The sequence below is a fragment of the Pseudophryne corroboree genome, chromosome 10 (assembly GCF_028390025.1).
Source record: "Pseudophryne corroboree isolate aPseCor3 chromosome 10, aPseCor3.hap2, whole genome shotgun sequence".
NCBI classification, from domain to species: Eukaryota; Metazoa; Chordata; class Amphibia; order Anura; family Myobatrachidae; genus Pseudophryne; species Pseudophryne corroboree.
The window spans coordinates 371,215,568-371,239,135 of NC_086453.1; the positions used below are offsets into that span (position 1 = coordinate 371,215,568).

Sequence of the window (23,568 nt, forward strand, 5' to 3'; positions counted from 1 at the left end):
TGGGTGACACAATTATAGATCTCTTGGTACTGTATAGGTGACACAGTTATAGATCTCCTGGTACTGTACGGGTGACACAATTATAGATCTCCTGGTACTGTACGGGTGACACAATTATAGATCTCTTGGTACTGTGTAGGTGACACAATTATAGATCTCTTGGTACTGTACGGGTGACACAATTATAGATCTCTTGGTACTGTGTAGGTGACACAATTATAGATCTCTTGGTACTGTACGGGTGACACAATTATAGATCTCCTGGTACTGTACGGGTGACACAATTATAGATCTCTTGGTACTGTACGGGTGACACAATTATAGATCTCCTGGTACTGTATAGGTGACACAATTATAGATCTCCTGTATAGGTGACACAATTATAGATCTCCTGGTACTGTACGGGTGACACAATTATAGATCTCCTGGTACTGTATAGGTGACACAGTTATAGATCTCCTGGTACTGTGTAGGTGACACAATTATAGATCTCCTGGTACTGTGTAGGTGACACAATTATAGATCTCTTGGTACTGTACGGGTGACACAATTATAGATCTCTTGGTACTGTACGGGTGACACAATTATAGATCTCCTGGTACTGTATAGGTGACACAATTATAGATCTCCTGTATAGGTGACACAATTATAGATCTCCTGGTACTGTACGGGTGACACAATTATAGATCTCCTGGTACTGTACGGGTGACACAATTATAGATCTCCTGGTACTGTACGGTTGACACAATTATAGATCTCCTGGTACTGTATGGTTGACACAATTATAGATCTCTTGGTACTGTACGGGTGACACAATTATAGATCTCTTGGTACTGTGTAGGTGACACAATTATAGATCTCTTGGTACTGTACGGGTGACACAATTATAGATCTCCTGGTACTGTACGGGTGACACAATTATAGATCTCTTGGTACTGTACGGGTGACACAATTATAGATCTCCTGGTACTGTATAGGTGACACAATTATAGATCTCCTGTATAGGTGACACAATTATAGATCTCCTGGTACTGTACGGGTGACACAATTATAGATCTCCTGGTACTGTATAGGTGACACAGTTATAGATCTCCTGGTACTGTGTAGGTGACACAATTATAGATCTCCTGGTACTGTGTAGGTGACACAATTATAGATCTCTTGGTACTGTACGGGTGACACAATTATAGATCTCTTGGTACTGTACGGGTGACACAATTATAGATCTCCTGGTACTGTATAGGTGACACAATTATAGATCTCCTGTATAGGTGACACAATTATAGATCTCCTGGTACTGTACGGGTGACACAATTATAGATCTCCTGGTACTGTATAGGTGACACAGTTATAGATCTCCTGGTACTGTATGGGTGACAATTATAGATCTCCTGGTACTGTATATGTGACACAATTATAGAACTCCTGGTACTGTATGGGTGACACAGTTATAGATCTCCTGGTACTGTATGGGTGACAATTATAGATCTCCTGGTACTGTATATGTGACACAATTATAGAACTCCTGGTACTGTATGGGTAACACAATTATAGATCTCCTGGTACTGTATAGGTGACACAATTATAGATCTCCTGGTACTGTATAGGTGACACAATTATAGAACTCCTGGTACTGTACGGGTGACAACAATATTAGATTTCCTGGTACTGTATGGGTGACACAGTTATATATCTCCTGGTACTGTACGGATGACAACAATGATAGATCTCCTGGTACTGTACGGGTGACACAATTATAGATCTCCTGGTACTGTACGGTTGACACAATTATAGATCTCCTGGTACTGTATGGTTGACACAATTATAGATCTCCTGGTACTGTACGGGTGACAAAATTATAGATCTCTTGGAACTGTACGGGTGACACAATTATAGATCTCCTGATACTGTACGGGTGACACAATTATAGATCTCCTGGTACTGTACGGGTGACACAATTATAGATCTCCTGGTACTGTATGGGTGACACAATTCTAGATCTCCTGGTACTGTACGGGTGACAAAATTATAGATCTCTTGGTACTGTACGGGTGACACAGTTATAGATATCCTGGTACTGTATAGGTGACACAATTATAGATCTCCTGGTACTGTATGGGTGACACATTTATAGATCTCCTGGTACTGTATGGGTGACACAATTATAGATCTCCTGGTACTGTATAGGTGACACAGTTATAGATCTCCTGGTACTGTACGGGTGACACAGTTATAGATCTCCTGGTACTGTACGGGTGACACAGTTATAGATCTCCTGGTACTGTACGGGTGACAACAATTATAGATCTCCTGGTACTGTATGGGTGACACAGTTATAGATCTCCTGGTACTGTATAGGTGACACAATTATAGATCTCCTGGTACTGTACGGGTGACACAATTATAGATCTCCTGGAACTGTATATGTGACACAATTATAGATCTCCTGGTACTGTACGGGTGACACAATTATAGATCTCCTGGTACTGTATATGTGACACAATTATAGATCTCCTGGTACTGTATGGGTGACACAGTTATAGATCTCCTGGTACTGTACGGGTGACCCAGTTATAGATCTCCTGGTACTGTATAGGTGACCCAGTTATAGATCTCCTGGTACTGTATAGGTGACAGTTATAGATCTCCTGGTACTGTATAGGTGACACAATTATAGATCTCCTGGTACTGTATGGGTGACACAATTATAGATCTCATGGTACTGTATGGGTGACACAATTATAGATCTCTTGGTACTGTATAGGTGACACAATTATAGATCTCCTGGTACTGTGTAGGTGACACAATTATAGATCTCCTGGTACTGTATAGGTGACACAATTATAGATCTCCTGGTACTGTGTAGGTGACACAATTATAGATCTCCTGGTACTGTGTAGGTGACACAATTATAGATCTCCTGGTACTGTGTAGGTGACACAATTATAGATCTCCTGGTACTGTATAGGTGACACAATTATAGATCTCCTGGTACTGTGTAGGTGACACAATTATAGATCTCCTGGTACTGTGTAGGTGACACAATTATAGATCTCCTGGTACTGTGTAGGTGACACAATTATAGATCTCCTGGTACTGTATAGGTGACACAATTATAGATCTCCTGGTACTGCATATGTGACACAATTATAGATCTCCTGGTACTGTATGGGTGACACAATTATAGATCTCCTGTTAATGTATAGGTGACACAATTATAGATCTCCTGGTACTGTACACAATTATAGATCTCCTGGTACTGTATATGTGACACAATTATAGATCTCCTGGTACTGTATGGGTGACACAATTATAGATCTCCTGGTACTGTATAGGTGACACAGTTATAGATCTCCTGGTACTGTATATGTGACACAATTATAGATCTCCTGGTACTGTATGGGTGACACAATTATAGATCTCCTGGTACTGTATGGGTGACACAATTATAGATCTCCTGGTACTGTATAGGTGACACAATTATAGATCTCCTGGTACTGTATAGGTGACACAATTATAGATATCCTGGTACTGTACACAATTATAGATCTCCTGGTACTGTACACAATTATAGATCTCCTGGTACTGTATATGTGACACAATTATAGATCTCCTGGTACTGTATGGGTGACACAATTATAGATCTCCTGGTACTGTATAGGTGACACAATTATAGATCTCCTGGTACTGTACACAATTATAGATCTCCTGGTACTGTATATGTGACACAATTATAGATCTCCTGGTACTGTATGGGTGACACAATTATAGATCTCCTGGTAATGTATAGGTGACCCAATTATAGATCTCCTGGTACTGTACACAATTATAGATCTCCTGGTACTGTACACAATTATAGATCTCCTGGTACTGTATATGTGACACAATTATAGATCTCCTGGTACTGTATGGGTGACACAATTATAGATCTCCTGGTACTGTATAGGTGACACAGTTATAGATCTCCTGGTACTGTATAGGTGACACAATTATAGATCTCCTGGCACTGTATATGTGACACAATTATAGATCTCCTGGTACTGTATGGGTGACACAATTATAGATCTCCTGGTACTGTATGGATGACACAATTATAGATCTCCTGGTACTGTATGGGTGACACAATTATAGATCTCCTGGTACTGTATAGGTGACACAATTATAGATCTCCTGGTACTGTATAGGTGACACAATTATAGATCTCCTGGTACTGTACACAATTATAGATCTCCTGGTACTGTACACAATTATAGATCTCCTGGTACTGTATAGGTGACACAATTATAGATCTCCTGGTACTGTACACAATTATAGATCTCCTGGTACTGTATAGGTGACACAATTATAGATCTCCTGGTACTGTACACAATTATAGATCTCCTGGTACTGTATATGTGACACAATTATAGATCTCCTGGTACTGTACACAATTATAGATCTCCTGGTACTGTATATGTGACACAATTATAGATCTCCTGGTACTGTATATGTGACACAATTATAGATCTCCTGGTACTGTATATGTGACACAATTATAGATCTCCTGGTACTGTATATGTGACACAATTATAGATCACCTGGTACTGTACGGGTGACACAATTATAGATCTCCTGGTACTGTATGGGTGACACAATTATAGATCTCCTGGTACTGTATGGGTGACACAATTATAGATCTCCTGGTACTGTATATGTGACACAATTATAGATCTCCTGGTACTGTATGACTGACACAATTATAGATCTCCTGGTACTGTATAGGTGACACAGTTATAGATCTCCTGGTACTGTATGGGTGACACAATTATAGATCTCCTGGTACTGTATAGGTGACACAATTATAGATCTCCTGGTACTGTATGGGTGACACAATTATAGATCTCCTGGTACTGTATAGGTGACATAGGGCCTTATTCAGTAAGGATTGCAAACTCTGCTAATTATCAGAATTTGCAGTCCTTCTGTTCGCATGCTGGGCTCCTCCCATCACAGGGCGAGGCCACACCGCATGCTGACCGCTGCTTCCCCCGCCTCAACAAGCAGAAATTGCAATCGCATTGCAATTTCTGCTTGTTAGCAGAAACTAAGGATGCCTCCTGCCGCCGCAGCTTGGCTGCACCCACAGGAGGCTCGCCGCCATGTTTACGATCGCAGCAGCTGCTTGTGACCTCATGCAGCCGCCGCGATCATGCCCCTGTCACGCCCCCATTCGCGCCACATAGCCCCCCGTTTGCCAGCGTCCGCCCCCACAACGCTACGTCTCTGGCTAGGAAACGGAGCGTTGCTACCCCGCATTCGCCTCTGCCTGATTGACAGGCAGAGGCGATCACATTTTCTTCGCCCCTCCCCCACAGAAAATGTGGGCGATTGTGCAGGACGGCCTGCATCTTTTTTGTAATTTTTGCGGTTGGATCGCACACTGAATTAGCCCCATAGTTATAAATGAGTAGCGAGTATGTTTTTGTAACAATTTGAGAAACGCAGTGTTTATAAATTTAAAAACAAAAAAAACAAAACAACAACTATATATCATTGTTTGGCAATTTCAGTGACATATAGAATATTATCAGAGTTTAATGTCTGGCATATGTCTGATCAAGGGGATTATCAGTTCCTATTAATGGGAATCCAGGAGGTTTAGGTTATCGGTAATTTGGGTAGGGGGTTAGCAGTTCCTGCTAGTAGATGTACAGGGGATAAAGGGTGATATAAGGGGGCTATGTGTGACTTGGTAAGAGCAGTGTGGTTAGGGGGGTAAATCAGGGGGGTCAGTAGATGTGCAGGGATTACAGGTGATCTGGTAATGGTACTGTTATTAGAGGATACCGGTTCCTATCATTGCATGTGCAGGGCCGCAACTAGGGAAGGGCTGAGGGGGCATGTGCCCCGGGCGCAGGTTTACAGTAGAGAGGGAGCGAGTGAAGGGCCTCTTATTATCAGTGAGAGAGAGTATTACCTCTCTCCTCCTCTGTCCGAGCAGCTCAGGAGAAGCCCGCAGGGGGCTGCCACTACGAAGCCTGGTGTTCAGCCAAAGTGTAGCATGAGCGTCCCTTCCCCCTTGGCACAGGCAGCTGCAGCATACTACGCCAAATTACTGCCTTGCCCCGGGTGTCGAAAATCCTAGTTTCGTCCCTGCGGGGGGCTATAGGGGATTTGATAAGTGGGGGTGCTTTTGATTAGAGTAGAGGGATTATCAATTCCTATAAATAGGTCTGCAGGGGTTATTAGATATGCTGGGGGAAGGGGGGGGGCAGGGGGCTGTTATAAGGGTAGGGGTCATTAGTTCCTACAATTATATGTGCAGGGGTTATTGGTGACTTGGTAACTGGTGTGATTAGAGTAGGGGTTATCTGCTCCTACAGGTAGGTGTGCAGGGGTTATAGGCAATTTGGTTAGGATTTGGGAAAGGCATCCATTTTTTAATTCTGAGGTAAAAAAATGATTATACATGTATGTGTGATTTATACATGTATGTGTGATTTATACATGTATGTATGTCCATCCGTTCTATAATGTGTAATAAGGGATCCTAGTGTCTCTGAATAATATTCATGACCAAAATGTGGAGGCAAACAGTGCATTGCGTAGCGGCCACTTTGCGGCTGCGCGGAGTTACACATTGTGGCCTCATCACCGATGGATGCGGCTGCAATGTAATTGACAGCGGTAGGCATTCCCGTGGCGGCAATGCGGCGTTGGGGGGTGGGCCGAGGTGAACGGAGGCGGACCGGGACCTTGACAACGCAGCCAGACTGCACTGCCAGGGGTCAACCTTAGTTCCAATACATCCACAATCTAATTGCAGACGCAGCGGGAGGCGGCCTGGTCCTGTGCTGGGCGGTCCCCGGCATGTGAGGAGATGGAGGCGGGTCTGGCTGCGTATGCCGCGATCTGCGTCGATCTCTGAATAAGGTCCGGTGTCCTTGATTAGAGCGTTTTTGCAGCCCTGACATTGATGCCTCATAGCTCAACATCCCCCGGTACAAGCTATCGGCGCTTCTGTCGGTGCGCGTGGAAAATGGCGGGACAGGCCTTCACAAGATCTCTCCTAGGTATTGATTCACTTCAAACACAGGTAAGTGGTGGTGTTGTCCATAGCGACCAATCATTTTCTATATTGTAATAGAGAAATGCTCCCTAGTAGTCAAAGCCTGGCACGCCACCCAGAAAGCCGTCCTGCGACTAGCAAAGATGAGCATGGCTCCATCTGTAGAATCTGTTTGGTTGCTATGGGCAACACCATGGCTTGTCTGTTTTCGAAATTTTAGTAAATCTACCAGCTACAGTTCATTTAGGGCTCATCTCACCCCACATTACAGGATCACATCGACCAGTCTTCAGGGAGTGTGAGCAGTGTCGGACCGGGGCATGAAGCCCCCCCCCCCCCCCCCCCGGGGGAATACAGTGATGGGGGCATGAAGGCCCTCCCCCGGGGGAAAACAGTGATGGGGGCATGAAGGGCCCCCGGGGGAATACAGTGATAGGGGCATGAAGGCCCCCCCTGGGAGAATACAGTGATGGGGGCATGAAGGGCCCCCCGGGGGAATACAGTGATAGGGGCATGAAGGCCCCCCGGGGGAATACAGTGATAGGGGCATGAAGGCCCCCCCTGGGGGAATACAGTGATAGGGGCATGAAGGCCCCACCCCCTGGGGGAATACAGTGATAGGGGCATGAAGGGTCCCCTGGGGAATACAGTGATGGGGGCATGAAGGCTCCCCTGGGGAATACAGTGATGGGGCATGAAGGGCCCCCCGGGGGAATACAGTGATAGGGGCATGAAGGCCCCCCCCCTGGGGGAATACAGTGATAGGGGCATGAAGCCCCCCCCCCCCCCCACGGGGTAATACAGTGATAGGGGCATGAAGGCCTCCCCCTGGGGGAATACAGTGATAGGGGCATATGCTAGGAGTCTTGGCTGACCTTTAGCGAGTGCATGGTCTGGGTCCCTTGATAAATACACAAAGTAAATAATGCTGTAATAATGTAACAGATTAATAACAGCAATTAACTGTAAAGAAATACACCATAGTCCTGTGCAGCATCATGTATAATTCAAATGCACAGTCTGGAAGCGGGCCCTTAGAGTAGGGGTTGGGCCCCCAGTCAGTGGGGTCCACCGAGGGTTTCCCCTGTGGGACAGTCTGACCCTGAGTGTGTGTACTGAGCCTGTGTCAGTAACATTTGTGTGTCAGTAACTGGTCAGTAACATCTGTGTGTCAGTAACTGCAGTCTGTAACATCTGTGTGTCAGTAACTGCAGTCAGTAACATCTGTGTGTCAGTAACTGAGGTCAGTAACGTGTGTGTCAGTAACTGCGGTCAGTAACATCTGTATGTCAGTAACTGTGGTCAGTAACATCTGTATGTCAGTAACTGAGGTCAGTAACATGTGTGTGTCAGTAACTGCGGACAGTAACATCTGTATGTCAGTAACTGTGGTCAGTAACATCTGTGTGTCAGTAACTGGTCAGTAACATCTGTGTGTCGGTAACTGCTGTCAGTAATATCTGCGTGTCAGTAACATCTGTGTATCAGTAACTGTGGTCAGTAACATCTGTGTCAGTAACTGCTGTCAGTAATATCTGTGTGTCAGTAACATCTGTGTATCAGTAACTGGTCAGTAACACCTGTGTGTCAGTAACTGAGGTCAGTAACATCTGTGTGTCAGTTACTGCGGTCAGTAACATCTGTATGTCAGTAACTGAGGTCAGTAACATCTGTGTGTCAGTAACTGTGGTCAGTAACATCTGTGTGTCAGTAACTGCTGTCAGTAATATCTGTGTGTCAGTAACTGAGGTCAGTAACATCTGTGTGTCAGTAACTGGTCAGTAGCATCTGTGTGTCAGTAACATCTGTGTGTCAGTAACTGTGGTCAGTAACATCTGTGTGTCAGTAACTGCTGTCAGTAATATCTGTGTGTCAGTAACTGAGGTCAGTAACATCTGTGTGTCAGTAACTGAGGTCAGTAACATCTGTGTGTCAGTAACTGTGGTCAGTAACATCTGTGTGTCAGTAACTGTGGTCAGTAACATCTGTGTGTCAGTAATATCTGTGTGTCAGTAACATCTGTGTATCAGTAACTGGTCAATAACACCTGTGTTTCAGTAACTGACATCAGTAACATCTGTGTGTCAGTAAAATCTGTGTGTCAGTAACTGCGGTCAGTAGCATCTATAAGTAACTGTGTTCAGTAACATCTGTGTGTCAGTAACTGAGGTTAGTAACATCTGTGTGTCAGTAACTGCGGTCAGTAACATGTGTGTGTCAGTAACTGAGGTCAGTAACATGTGTGTGTCAGTAAAATCTGTGTGTCAGTAACTGCGGTCAGTAGCATCTATAAGTAACTGTGGTCAGTAACATCTGTATGTCAGTAACATGTGTGTGTCAGTAACTGCGGTCAGTAACATCTGCGTGTCAGTAACTGGTCAGTAACATCTGTGTGTCAGTAACGTGTGTGTCAGTAACTGCTGTCAGTAATATCTGTGTGTCAGTAACTGAGGTCAGTAACATCTGTGTGTCAGTAACATGTGTGTGTCAGTAACTGCTGTCAGTAATATCTGTGTGTCAGTAACTGAGGTCAGTAACATCTGTGTGTCAGTAACTGTGGTCAGTAACATCTGTGTGTCAGTAACTGCGGTCAGTAACATATGTGTGTCAGTAACTGTGGTCAGTAACATCTGTGTGTCAGTAACATCTGTGTGTCAGTAAAATCTGTGTGTCAGTAACTGCGGTCAGTAGCATCTATAAGTAACTGTGGTCAGTAACATCTGTGTGTCAGTAACATGTGTGTGTCAGTAACTGCTGTCAGTAATATCTGTGTGTCAGTAACTGAGGTCAGTAACATCTGTGTGTCAGTAACATGTGTGTGTCAGTAACTGCTGTCAGTAATATCTGTGTGTCAGTAACGTGTGTCACGTCTTCATCTCCTGGGTGTCTGAGGGTGATCACAGTGACAGGTGTATTGTCGCCTGCATAATGTTTATCCCCGTCATGGAACAGATGTGTAGTGTAACCCACCTGCAGTAAACACGGGTACAGACAGCGTGACATTCCGCACTAAGTGAACGGTATAATCAGGCTTTATTCATGTGAAATACACAGAATACATCAGGAAAGTGCCATATGCTGATTTCATGGAATTCTCTCTCACACAAAGGAAATATAATGTGTGTCATTCTTCCGCTGCAGAGTGTGTAATTACACAGGCACAGAACGCTCCGTCGCTGCACACCGAGAACCTTTCACTTGTGTTTGTGGAATGACGTTATGTATGTAACGCCAGCGGCTAATGCCGGAAACACTCGCCATGAAGCGCAGAACTACTTTATCATGTGACGGCAGAGTGACCAGCTAACTCACACATTGTACAGTCACACAGACCGATCGTCTTTATCATATGACGGCGGAGTGACCAGCTAACTCACACATTGTACAGTCACACAGACCGATCGTCTTTATCATATGACGGCGGAGTGACCAGCTAACTCACACATTGTACAGTCACACAGACCGATCGTCTTTATCATGTGACGGCAGAGTGACCAGCTAACTCACACATTGTACAGTCACACAGACCGATCGTCTTTATCGTGTGACGGCGGAGTGACCAGCTAACTCACACATTGTACAGTCACACAGACCGATCGTCTTTATCATATGACTGTAGAGTGTCCGGCTAAGTCACATTGTACAGTCACACAGACCGATCGTCTTTATCGTGTGACGGCGGAGTGACCAGCTAACTCACACATTGTACAGTCACACAGACCGATCGTCTTTATCATATGACTGTAGAGTGTCCGGCTAAGTCACATTGTACAGTCACACAGACCGATCGTCTTTATCGTGTGACGGCGGAGTGACCAGCTAACTCACACATTGTACAGTCACACAGACCGATCGTCTTTATCATGTGACGGCAGAGTGTCCGGCTAAGTCACACATTGTACAGTCACACAGACCGATCGTCTTTATCATGTGACGGCAGAGTGTCCAGCTAAGTCACACATTGTACAGTCACACAGACCGATCGTCTTTATCATGTGACTGTAGAGTGTCCAGCTAAGTCACACATTGTACAGTCACACAGACCGATCGTCTTTATCATGTGACTGTAGAGTGTCCAGCTAAGTCACACATTGTACAGTCACACAGACCGATCGTCTTTATCATGTGACTGTAGAGTGTCCAGCTAAGTCACACATTGTACAGTCACACAGACTGATCGTCTTTATCATATGATGGTGGAGTGTCCAGCTAAGTCACACATTGTACAGTCACACAGACCGATCGTCTTTATCATATGACTGTAGAGTGTCCGGCTAAGTCACACATTGTACAGTCACACAGACCGATCGCCTTTATCATGTGACGGTAGAGTGTCCGGCTAAGTCACACATTGTACAGTCACACAGATCGATCGTCTTTATCATATGATGGTGGAGTGTCCAGCTAAGTCACACATTGTACAGTCACACAGACCGATCGTCTTTATCATATGACGGTAGAGTGTATACTGTGTATGTGTGTAATGTATGTACAGTATGTATGTGTGTGTGTGTTTGTATGTATATATATATATATATATATATATATATATATATGTGTGTGTATGTGTGACTGCGGCATAATGTGTGTAAGCGTCACTGGTACAGGGGGGCGTTACGTGTCTAAGCGTCACTGGTACAGGGGGCATTACATGTGTAAGTGTCTCTACTACAGGGGGTATTATGTGCGCTGTGCCTTTGTAAAGTATGCAAGGGTGTAAATTTATAGTTTGCAGGGGGGCGCCGAACACCTTAGCACCGGCCCAGACTGCACACCCACTGCACTGCACAGCACTGTCACCTTGTACATTGATTCAGCGTCCAGACATTACCCTCCGTGATATCACCCACTCTATCCGTTACATTAGCCATCTCGGGGCTTCCAGGCCGGCAGCCCAGGTGCTGTGTTGTGGAGTCAGGGCCTCTGGGGATCTGGGCGCGGCTGTGGCGGGGAGACACTACTGTGACATCACACGCAGAGGAGGCTCCGGGGCTCAGAGAGTATGCGGCGCAGGGAGGGATATGAAAGCCTTCCGCTGCGCCGGTATCATACACATCTATGCCGGTGGCCGCAGCAGCTTTTGTTCCACCTGCGGCGCGGCTAGGGAGTGGGGACTGTTGATGGTGGAGGGGGCAGGTGGACTGGCAGCAGGACATAGGACGCTGCAGTAAAAGGATATTTTTCCCCTATGTACAGCGCAGAGACTTGCTGCAGATGCAGTGGCATACCCTCCAGCTGCACCTTTTTGGCAGGTACAGGACCTTTTTTATGGTCTGTACCGATTTTTGACTCTCCAAGCTGCTATTGAAAGTATAGGAAAAGGGGCGTGGCCACGCCCCCTTTTCGAATGTGTATCAATGTTTATGTGTAAAGTATTGGAGGGTGTGTTGCTGCAGATGCAGTGTGCCTATTTTGGGGTATGGGCCTGGAGCTGCAGCTCCATCAGTCCCATTGCTAATCCTGCTCTGTGAAAACACAGCAGCCAAAGGGCAGAGCCTCCCATTGGATGTAACCTGTGTGGGAGGGCGTTTCTTGCCCAATCAGCTGTGGACTGGGTGTGATAGACCTGCTGATAACCCAATGAGAGCTCCTAGCCACGCCCAGCGTTATCCACACAGGCACAGAATCACAGATCTGGGCTATTATATAGGAGATGGTGGAGTGACCAGCTAAGTCACACATTGTACAGTCACACAGACTGAGCCATACCTCCCAACTGCCCCGATTTTCGCTGGACAGTCCCGTTTTCTTGGGTCTGTCCCGCTGTCCCTCCTGCGGGCCGCGCGGGGGGCAGTTGGGAGGCTCCCTATCACTCGCTGCTCTGCTCAGTTCAGAGCAGAGCAGCGGTGAATAGACGCAGTGCGCATGCGCACAGCGTCTATTCCAGTAAGGCAGAGGGACTGGGGGCATGGCCAGCAGCTCACAGAGAGCGCTGACCACGCCCCCACTGTGATTAAAATTGGGGGCGTGGCGCGCGAGTGTGTCACCCGTGTGAGGCCACGCCCCTTTTTCAGCGCCGCGCGAGAAGTCCCTCCTTGGGGGAATAGAAAGTTGGGAGGTATGATGATCATCTTTATCATATGACGGTAGAGTGACCAGCTAAGTTACACATTGTACAGTCACACAGACCGATCATCTTTATCATATGACTGTAGAGCAGGCATTCCCAACCGCGGTCCTCAAGGCACACCAACAGTGCAGGTTTTAGTGATATCCAGGCTTCAGCGCAGATGGTTAAATCAAAATAACTGAGCTACTAATTAAGTCACCTGTGTTCAAGCCTGGATAGCACTAAAACCAGGACTGTTAGTGTGCCTTGAGGGCCGCGGTTGGGAAACACTGCTGTAGAGTATCCGGCTAAGTCACACATTGTACAGTCACACAGACCGATCGTCTTTATTATATGATGGTGGAGTGTCCAGCTAAGTCACACATTGTACAGTCACACAGACCGATCGTCTTTATTATATGATGGTGGAGTGTCCAGCTAACTCACACATTGTACAGTCACACAGACCGATCGTCTTTACTTTATCATATGACTGTAGAGTGTCCGGCTAAGTCACACATTGTACAGTCACACAGACCGATCGTCTTTATCATATGACTGTAGAGTGTCCAGCTAACTCACACATTGTACAGTCACACAGACCGATCGTCTTTACTTTATCATATGACTGTAGAGTGTCCGGCTAAGTCACACATTGTACAGTCACACAGACCGATCGTCTTTATCATGTGACTGTAGAGTGTCCAGCTAACTCACACATTGTACAGTCACACAGACCGATCGTCTTTACTTTATCATATGACTGTAGAGTGTCCGGCTAAGTCACACATTGTACAGTCACACAGACCGATCGTCTTTATCATGTGACTGTAGAGTGTCCGGCTAAGTCACACATTGTACAGTCACACAGACCGATCGTATCTCCTGTCTATTCCATCACTAAGCTCTGATCCTATTTTGTAACCATGGGGGAGGTTAATATTGCTGCTCCACACACTGAACTGTTGTTTCCGGGCTCTGCACTGTAGTGTAGACACCAGAATATGAGCTCTGCACTGTACTGTGGACACCAGAATATGGGCTCTGCACTGTACTGTAGACACCAGAATATGGGCTCTGCACTGTACTGTGGACACCAGAATATGGGCTCTGCACTGTACTGTGGACACCAGAATATGGGCTCTGCACTGTACTGTGGACACCAGATTATGGGCTCTGCACTGTACTGTAGACACCAGAATATGGGCTCTGCACTGTACTGTGGACACCAGAATATGGGCTCTGCACTGTAGTGTAGACACCAGAATATGAGCTCTGCACTGTACTGTGGACACCAGAATATGAGCTCTGCACTGTAGTGTAGACACCAGAATATGAGCTCTGCACTGTACTGTGGACACCAGAATATGGGCTCTGCACTGTACTGACACCAGAATATGGGCTCTGCACTGTACTGTGGACACCAGAATATGGGCTCTGCACTGTACTGTGGACACCAGAATATGGGCTCTGAACTGTACTGTGGACACCAGAATATGGGCTCTGCACTGTACTGTGGACACCAGAATATGGGCTCTGCACTGTACTGTGGACACCAGAATATGGGCTCTGCACTGTACTGTAGACACCAGAATATGGGCTCTGCACTGTACAGTGGACACCAGAATATGGGCTCTGCACTGTACTGTGGACACCAGAATATGGGCTCTGCACTGTACTGTGGACACCAGAATATGGGCTCTGCACTGTACTGAGGACACCAGAATATGGGCTCTGCACTGTACTGTAGACACCAGAATATGAGCTCTGTACTGTACTGAGGACACCAGAATATGGGCTCTGCACTGTACTGTAGACACCAGAATATGGGCTCTGCACTGTACTGTAGACACCAGAATATGGGCACTGTACTGTAGACACCAGAATAAGGGCTCTGCACTGTACTGTAGACACCAGAATATGGGCTCTGTACTGTACTGAGGACACCAGAATATGGGCTCTGCACTGTACTGTGGACACCAGAATATGGGCTCTGCACTGTACTGTAGACACCAGAACATGGGCTCTGCACTGTACTGTGGACATCAGAATATGAGCTCTGCACTGTACTGTAGACACCAGAATATGGGCTCTGCACTGTACTGTAGACACCAGAATATGGGCTCTGCACTGTACTGTAGACACCAGAACATGGGCTCTGCACTGTACTGTGGACATCAGAATATGAGCTCTGCACTGTACTGTAGACACCAGAATATGGGCTCTGCACTGTACTGTGGACACCAAAATATGGGCTCTGCACTGTACTGTAGACACCAGAATATGGGCTCTGCACTGTACTGTGGACACCAGAATATGGGCTCTGTACTGTACTGAGGACACCAGAATATGGGCTCTGCACTGTACTGTGGACACCAGAATATGGGCTCTGCACTGTACTGTAGACACCAGAATATGGGCTCTGCACTGTACTGTGGACACCAGAATATGGGCTCTGCACTGTACTGTAGACACCAGAATATGGGCTCTGTACTGTACTGAGGACACCAGAATATGGGCTCTGCACTGTACTATGGACACCAGAATATGGGCTCTGCACTGTACTGTGGACATCAGAATATGAGCTCTGCACTGTACTGTAGACACCAGAATATGGGCTCTGCACTGTACTGTGGGCAACATAATAAATATCTACATTGGGTCATTACTAGGATTGCTATGCAGGGGGAGCTATTTGTTTATAACCATGTTCTACATGTGCTAAGCGTTACTGGTAGAAGAAAACGCCACATGCGGCCATGTTGGACATACTGTATGTAACCAGCCCTTATATCTGGAACCAGTGTGTGTGGGGCTTTGTCTAATGCTGTCTAGAAAATGAAAGCAGAGTTACTACACCTTTTCCAGATACACCTGACGCGCTGACTCTACAACCCGGCTCGTCGAGCCTATCCACCTGGAGCTGCCCTCTTTCCCCATTGGTACTTGTTTGCCCCAGGTTCTGTGTACTTGGTTTAGATGCATATTCTTGAACTGTAAAACCTTGGGCTGTGCGAATAGAGAAATAACACAAGTTACAACACAGGCAAGGATAAAAAAAAAAAAAAAAAAAAAGGTTGAAAACATGAAGGTCAGGACAGGCGGCAAACAATGAATGAGCCCAGTACAACCAGAGGGCAGGGCAGGCAACTTTCCAAAGAACAGTCATTGTCCATAGAGACTTGTTAGAGCTGTATTGGGGCATATTTATCAAGCAAATTTTTATGAAAAATATGTGGAAACTGCGGGTTTTTTTAGGAATTTTTAAAATCATTTACATTTATTAAAGCTATAATACAGAAGATATGTTCTAACAACGGTATAATATTATATTTATGCCTCCTCCTGAACTCGATTCAGCACATTCGCACGTTCGTTCTGAAATGGGGAAATCTGACTGGTGCGATGTATTTTGGACACCGCAGATCTTTGCTGCAACAAACACGTTCACGGAGAGGCTTTCCCGGCTCCGGATGGTTGATGCATTGCGACGTTATAACTTCTTATACCGTTGCCATATTAGACTGTACGTTTTGGCCAATTTTCGAGATTGTTAATAAAAATATGCCCCATGGTGGCTGCGCCCACCACTCCCGACAGCTCTTTCCACTTTAGAAGAAGCCAAGTGACCTTTAAAATTTTTATTTTCTGGTAAAACAGCTCACGTCGGGAGACGCTAATTGAACAATGTACTTTGATCATTGGTTAAACTGAGGGATTAAAAGGAGAAACTTTATTCACAGCTGAGCAGCATTAAATTTGTATAAGCAGCGCAAATGTGAGTGGCGCGGAGTGGTCATTAGTGAGTGAGACGCCACCTCTGCTGGCCGGGGAGTCATGGAAAATCTCAGCGCCACACTTTGTTTGATCTGTAATGGCCACAAGTTCCTACACTATCTCTCTCCTTCATTTTACATAACATTATCTCCCTCCTGTCCCTTCCACCTTGTTCCCTGTCTTTGCACAACCCCACGTCTTACCTGTCCCTGCTGTATTTGCGACGGGTGTTACGTAATGTTCATAGCGCGGGGAGTGGATGCGTGTATTTTTTTTTAATGTAATTTAACATCTTTAAAAGCATCATTATAACCCTATAGCTGAATCATACTTTTTATTACACCCCCTTTCGGTCCCAGAGCGATATAAGCCTGCCTGAAATAATCTGCTCAAGTCTCAGAACTGTGAGCTGTTGCTATAGCGGCCATACCACGCAAGTGAGGATTCTTTCTCCCCAACTGTGTTATAGCTGGCAGCGCCCTCTCCTGGCACTACAGTAACAGTGCAGGCAGGTGTCAGAGTAACGGTTGCCAGCAGAGGTGGCGCCTATTACAGCCGAGCCCCAAAGCAGAGCTTGCCGTGGGGTTCCACAATGCGCTCCACCCTCATGGTCTCTTTGCTCATAACTACACAAGTGCCTGACCCGTGTACACCCAGAAGCGACACCGCTCTGTTCTCGGGAGGGTGACTTAGCATTACTGGGTCCTGCTCGCAGAGCCGGCCCTGACCATAGGCCACATAGCTAAATGCCTAGGGTTCTGTTGTTATTGTGGGGTGCCCAGCAGACATGGCGGTTGGATTGGCCGCACTTTAAGGAGCACCGGCAAAAATCTTGCCTTGTGCAACAAATTGGTCCAGGTCTTCTCTGCCCCGGGGACCCGGTGACTGTGTAGCACAACGTGTGGCCCTATCAGGGGCGATTTGTGTTAATGTTGGATTGTTTTGTTCCGCAGAGCGAAGCCTGCAGGAAGCAGCCTGAAGAAGCCCTGGACATCGACCTTGATGACCCGGACGCCAACGCGGCGGCTGCCAAAATCCAGGCTGGTTTCCGTGGTCACATGACCAGGAAGAAGATGAAAAGTGGCGATAAAGACCTGAAACACAAAGACGACAAAGATGGCAGCGCGACGGGAGAGCACGAAGGAGACTAGGCCGGGTTATAATGAGGTCAGTATAAAGAGAACCTTCCCTGTGAGACCAGCGTCAGTCTTCCGAGCAGTCCTTACTGTGTTCTAGCCGCCGTCGTCGTCGTCACTCTGTACATCTGCAACCGTCGCATAATATAACATCAATATATAACGTCTTCATTTCCAGTTTGTTATATTTCACCTCCGTCATCGGTCATTATTGGGTGGCGGAGGCGGACAGAGGAGTAATATATGCTGAAGTATTGCCGCAGTGGAAAATGAGCACCGTGTTTTATAAAATGTTTCTCTTTTGTTGCTGCTGCAGAATATTGGGAAATCATTCATCCTAAAAGTCACATTTACTAAAGATTACCACAATAACTCAGTCCCGCGGAGACGCTTGTTCCGCTGGTTTTCTATAAAACTTATTTATGTTTGTTTCTGTGATTTGAGGATTTTGAACATAAATAATCTTCTACTCCTGGTACAATGCGGGGCTTATTTAACTCCGTGTGAGGACAATTTAAATCCACAGTACTGCAAACTTTAGCTGTTCTCAAAATGCCTTTTCCTTTTAATTGAACTTACTGTAACAAGTGGAACCTTAAACCTAAATCAGACGCCTTTTTTTTTTATAAGTTGCGTCAAGAAGCGACTATTTTACTTGGCGGTAAGCAGAATTCAGACTTAATCAGGTGCATTATGATGTGCGTCAAAGAGTTGAAATTGCAAAGCAGGACATTCCAGTTATTCCCGCCTTGCTGTGACATCACTAGTCAGACTTACCGGGCCCTGGCTCAGGATCCTTGTCATGTCCATCTGAGCTACTGTATAGGAGGAAGATACTGTATAGGGATATTTACGAAGCAGCAGTTTTGCAATACACGGATTTACTAAACCCAAACCGACGGGAAACTGCGAGATCTTCTGTCTGTAAAGTCCCATTGGAGAACATTATGTGTCACCCCCCCTTATACGTTACCTGTCAGCCGTCCTTCCTCAGTGAGTGCCCATCTGCTGCGCTCTGTAACCACAGGAGTTGCAATCTTTAGCGGCACACCGCCCTAATATTCCCGTTATATAACATTCAGCTGCCAGCGTAATATGTAAATACCTACAGGCGACAACTCACAACCGTGGTCTTATACATTGTCTGGATGTCTGCCAGAGATCTGTCTCATCCCAGACAGTAATTAGGGAGGTGATGACAGGCACCTGCTGCTGTGGTTCCGCTTACAGCATCGTGGCCTGACAGCGGCTTATATTACTTCTGTGCATTTTATACTTGACTGGAGAATGAGCCGCCCAGATATTATCAGCAGCGTATATGCAGGTGGTCTAACAGGCGCGTATGCCGGTCTCCATGAACCGCAGGTGCGTCCTGTCCTGCTGCAATGTGCTGCCTGATTCGGTTTGGAGGAGAGGGGTATTTGGAGTCATGCACCATCCCTGACATGCACCTGACACATAGAACTGCTCTGGCTGCAGTCGCTACACGGAGCCGCTGCCGCCTGATTAATGTTCCTGAAAATATTTTAATACATTGGCGTCCATTCAAGGGATGCACAGGTAGCTTCAGAAACCAGGCCGTAACCCGTAGCAACCACTGAGATTTTGGGGGGTCATTCCGAGTTGATCGCTCGCTGCAGATTTTCGCAGCGATCAGGTAAAAAAACCCGGCAAAACTGCGCATGCGGCGCAATACGCAGGCACGTCGTATGGGTACAAAGAGCATTGTTGCTGTGCAATGGATCTAGCGAAAAATCCATTCGCACAGCCGAACGCAAGGAGATTGACAGAAAGAGGGCGTTTATGGGTGTCAACTGACTCTGGGAGTAGTAGGGAAAACGCAGACGTGTCCGGGCGTTTGCAGGGCGGGTGTCTGACGTCAATTCCGGGCCCGGACAGGCTGAAGTGATCGCAGCGGCTGAGTAAGTCCAGAGTTACTCAGAAACTGCACAAAATGTTTTTGCAGAGCTCGGCTGCACAGAGGTTCGCACTCCTGCAAAGTAAAAACACACTCCCCCGTGGGCGGCGACTATGCGTTTGCACGGCTGCTAAAAGTAGCTATCGAGTGATCAACTCGGAATGACCCCCTTTGTTCTGTTTGTAGTACAGTATAGGTCGGCACCATAGTACGCAGGTCCCCCTGTGTTCCTATAGGATACCCTAACAGGAAGGCCAGCTCTTTCCTCTCATACAGAGTACAGGTGCGCCCTATTCCCTGTCCTCAGCTAGACGCATCTTCCACTTGTTGCTACACAGATAATGTGACTGTTACGTCTAAAATTAGTTGCATCATAATAGTCCATTAAATACCCATGTTGTCAATTAAAGCGGTTTCTTTCCTCTAAAGGTTCCAGCGTCCCAGTTTTGTGCAGATCGTAACAAGGTCATTAATTATCCAGGAATCTCTGTCTTTCCCTAGTGGACGGAAATTCCACTTCCAAATTTAGGTTCTCCCTTAGCAACCTCCTTTAATTGCCTGTTTCCAAGCAGGTTGCTAATCCGCAGAGTATTAATGTTTAGTTTGTGTACAGAGACCAATCACTAATATCGCCTGCTTCCTGCGCAGTATGTTACATTTACAGTATATGTCTGTGATATAAGTCATTGGCTTGCCAGAAAATTAACATTACAGGTAATTGGAAAGTATTTAGGGCCTATTTACCGCTCGGTGGGGTATTAGGGCGAGTTTATAATAAAAACAAATCTCTTTATTGCAGCAGTTTGTAAGGCAGTCTCACGTGAGTCAGACAGGTGATTCTCCGGCACGGAGCGCAGTGGGGTGACTTACGTCCTGGCCGGTCTCTATAAATATGCGCGTGTGTGATATATTGTCACCTGCGCAGTGAGAGACCAAATTTGGGCTACTAATATAAAAAAAATTAAAAACGATGGAACCAGAAATAAAACGCCCATCTGGGCGTCCCCATTGTACCATGGAGATAAGTATCACACTTTCTATAGAGGACCAGTGGGGCATTTGCCAATAGCACAATAAGCTTCTAGTTATCATTTATCTGATACAGTGTATGAAATTATATATTTAATCTGATTGGACGCTATGAAAAACACCATCTAATTCGTGCACTGGGCCACAACCTCATTGGTGATGGAAAACTGAGGGGCATAACATTAAGTGTAGGCCCAATCGCCACAACCTCAGCGGTGATGGAAAACTGGGGGGCACAATATTAAGTGTAGGCCCAGTCGCCACAACCTCAGCGGTGATGGAAAACTGGGGGGCACAGCAATTAAGTATAGGCCCGGTTGCCACAACCTCAGCGGTGATGGAAAATTAAGGGGCACAGCTTTAAGTGTAGGCCCAATTGCTACAACCTCAGCCATGATGGAAAACTGGGGGGCACAACATCAAGTGTAGACACAATCACCAACCTCAGCGGTGATGGAAAACTGGGGGGCACAATATTAAGTGTAGACACAATCACCAACCTCGGCGGTGATAGAAAACTAGGGGGCACAATATTAAGTGTAGACACAATCACCAACCTCAGCGGTGATGGAAAACTGGGGGGCACAATATTAAGTGTAGGCCCAATTGCCACAACCTCAGCAGTGATGGAAAACTAAGGGGCACAATATTAAGTGCAGGCCCAGTCGCCACAACCTCGGCTATGATGGAAAACTGGGGGGACACAGCAATTAAGTGTAGGCCCGGTCGCCACAACCTCAGTGGTGATGGAAAATTAAGGGGCACAGCATTAAATGTAGGCCCAATTGCTACAACCTCAGCCATGATGGAAAACTGGGGGGCACAACATCAAGTGTAGACACAATCACCAACCTCAGCGGTGATGGAAAACTGGGGGGTGCAACATTAAGTGTAGGCCCGGTCGACACAACCTCAGCGGTGATGGAAAACTGGGGGGCACAATATTAAGTGTAGACACAATCACCAACCTCAGCGGTGATGGAAAACTGGGGGCACAGCAATTCAGTGTAGGCCCGGTCGCCACAACCTCAGCGGTGATGGAAAATTAAGGAGCACAACATTAAGCGTAGGCCCAATTGCTACAACCTCAGCTATGATGGAAAACTGGGGGGCACAACATCAAGTGTAGACACAATCCCCAACCTCAGCGGTGATGGAAAACTGGGGGGCGCAACTTTAAGTGTAGGCCCAGTCGACACAACCTCGGCGGTGATGGAAAACTGGGGGGCACAATATTAAGTGTAGGCCCAATCACCACAACCTCAGCGGTGATGGAAAACTGGGGGGCACAGCAATTAAGTGTAGGCTCGGTCGCCACAACCTCAGCAGTGATGGAAAATTAAGGGGCACAGCATTAAGTGTAGGCCCAATTGCCACAACCTCAGCCATGATGGAAAACTGGGGGGCACAACATCAAGTGTAGACACAATCACCAACCTCAGCGGTGATGGAAAACTGGGGGGCACAGCAATTAAGTGTAGGCCCGGTCGCCACAACCTCGGCGGTGATGGAAAATTAAGGGGCATAGCATTAAGTGTAGGCCCAATTGCCACAACCTCAGCGGTGATGGAAAACTGGGGGGCACAATATTAAGTGTAGGCCCAGTCACCACAACCTCAGCCCAACTCCTTCCCTCGCACCTCCACCACCTCCACCTGTAGCCTCTGCCATAAACCAGGCTTGCACATTACACAGGCTCATGGTTGTGTTGCAGTATTTAGGAGTGTTGGAACAATAAACGTATAATCAGAACACAATGCAATGTCCCATTCACATGTATTTCCGTTGCTGTTTCCAGGTAACACTACGACGACGTTACACGGGCCACAAATGCGATCCATCTTTGCGGAGAGGGGACGGTTTCGCCATCTGAGATATGCCCTCCTGTACGGCCCTCCTGTGGCCAGGGAACACCCGCCTGTGGTCCCCGGAAGATTGTGTGTGTGGTTTCATGTTCCGTGGCATAGTTGCATCTCCTGTGGTTGCTTTCTGTTCCTCTCCGTCTCCTGTTACATGAGCTCTGCGCTGCGTGGCTTTGTTCCCGCTCCCCGTGCTTGCTAATTATCACTTCTGCTCTGTGACAGGTACTTGCTCTTTGTGTGCATGCTCCTTCCGCAAGAATACAACATATTGATTTATTAATTATTTATATCTCCTGTTCCCTTCATGCTTTTCTGCAATAAAGAAATCAGGACGCCCCCCTCTGCCGTCTGTAATCATTTGCTCCCCGCTCTCGCCCTAATCATCTGCTTTGTTTTCATGGAAAATATTATGTGCTGATAGATTGGAAAAACAGACCCCAGGCAGCTGTATGGTAATCCGCGTACGTGTCTTTATTACTCCCGCGTTCCAGAATCCTCCGCACGTTTCCTCTGTGTCATTATTACTGTCATCGCTGCATTAGTTACACGGTATAATTACATGGGTGTGTCAGGGAGATTCTCAGATAGACGCATCTCACTTATTGCAAGCAATTAGATTTTAGCAATTACAAAAAAGTCAATAATAATAAATAAATAAAAATCTCCGATTGAGAGGAAAAAAAAATGACAAGAAAATGTGTTACTGCAAACCAGGGCTGTCACTAGGGGTGGGAGAGTGGTGGCGCAGG

The 23,568-nt window shown here is 46.4% G+C and overlaps 1 protein-coding gene across 1 annotated transcript in view; it reads left to right on the forward strand.

The window, feature by feature from the left end:
- The window catches only part of LOC134966751 (uncharacterized), a 254,429-nt gene extending 231,273 nt beyond the window's left edge, over positions 1–23,156 (forward strand). Inside the window, exons 10-11 of the mRNA XM_063943737.1 lie at positions 17,828–18,041; positions 22,756–23,156. Of these exons, the coding sequence (XP_063799807.1) occupies positions 17,828–18,025 (198 nt within the window). The 3' untranslated portion in view covers positions 18,026–18,041; positions 22,756–23,156. The remainder of the gene's footprint in view (positions 1–17,827; positions 18,042–22,755) is intronic.
- The last annotated feature ends 412 nt before the right edge of the window (positions 23,157–23,568 follow it).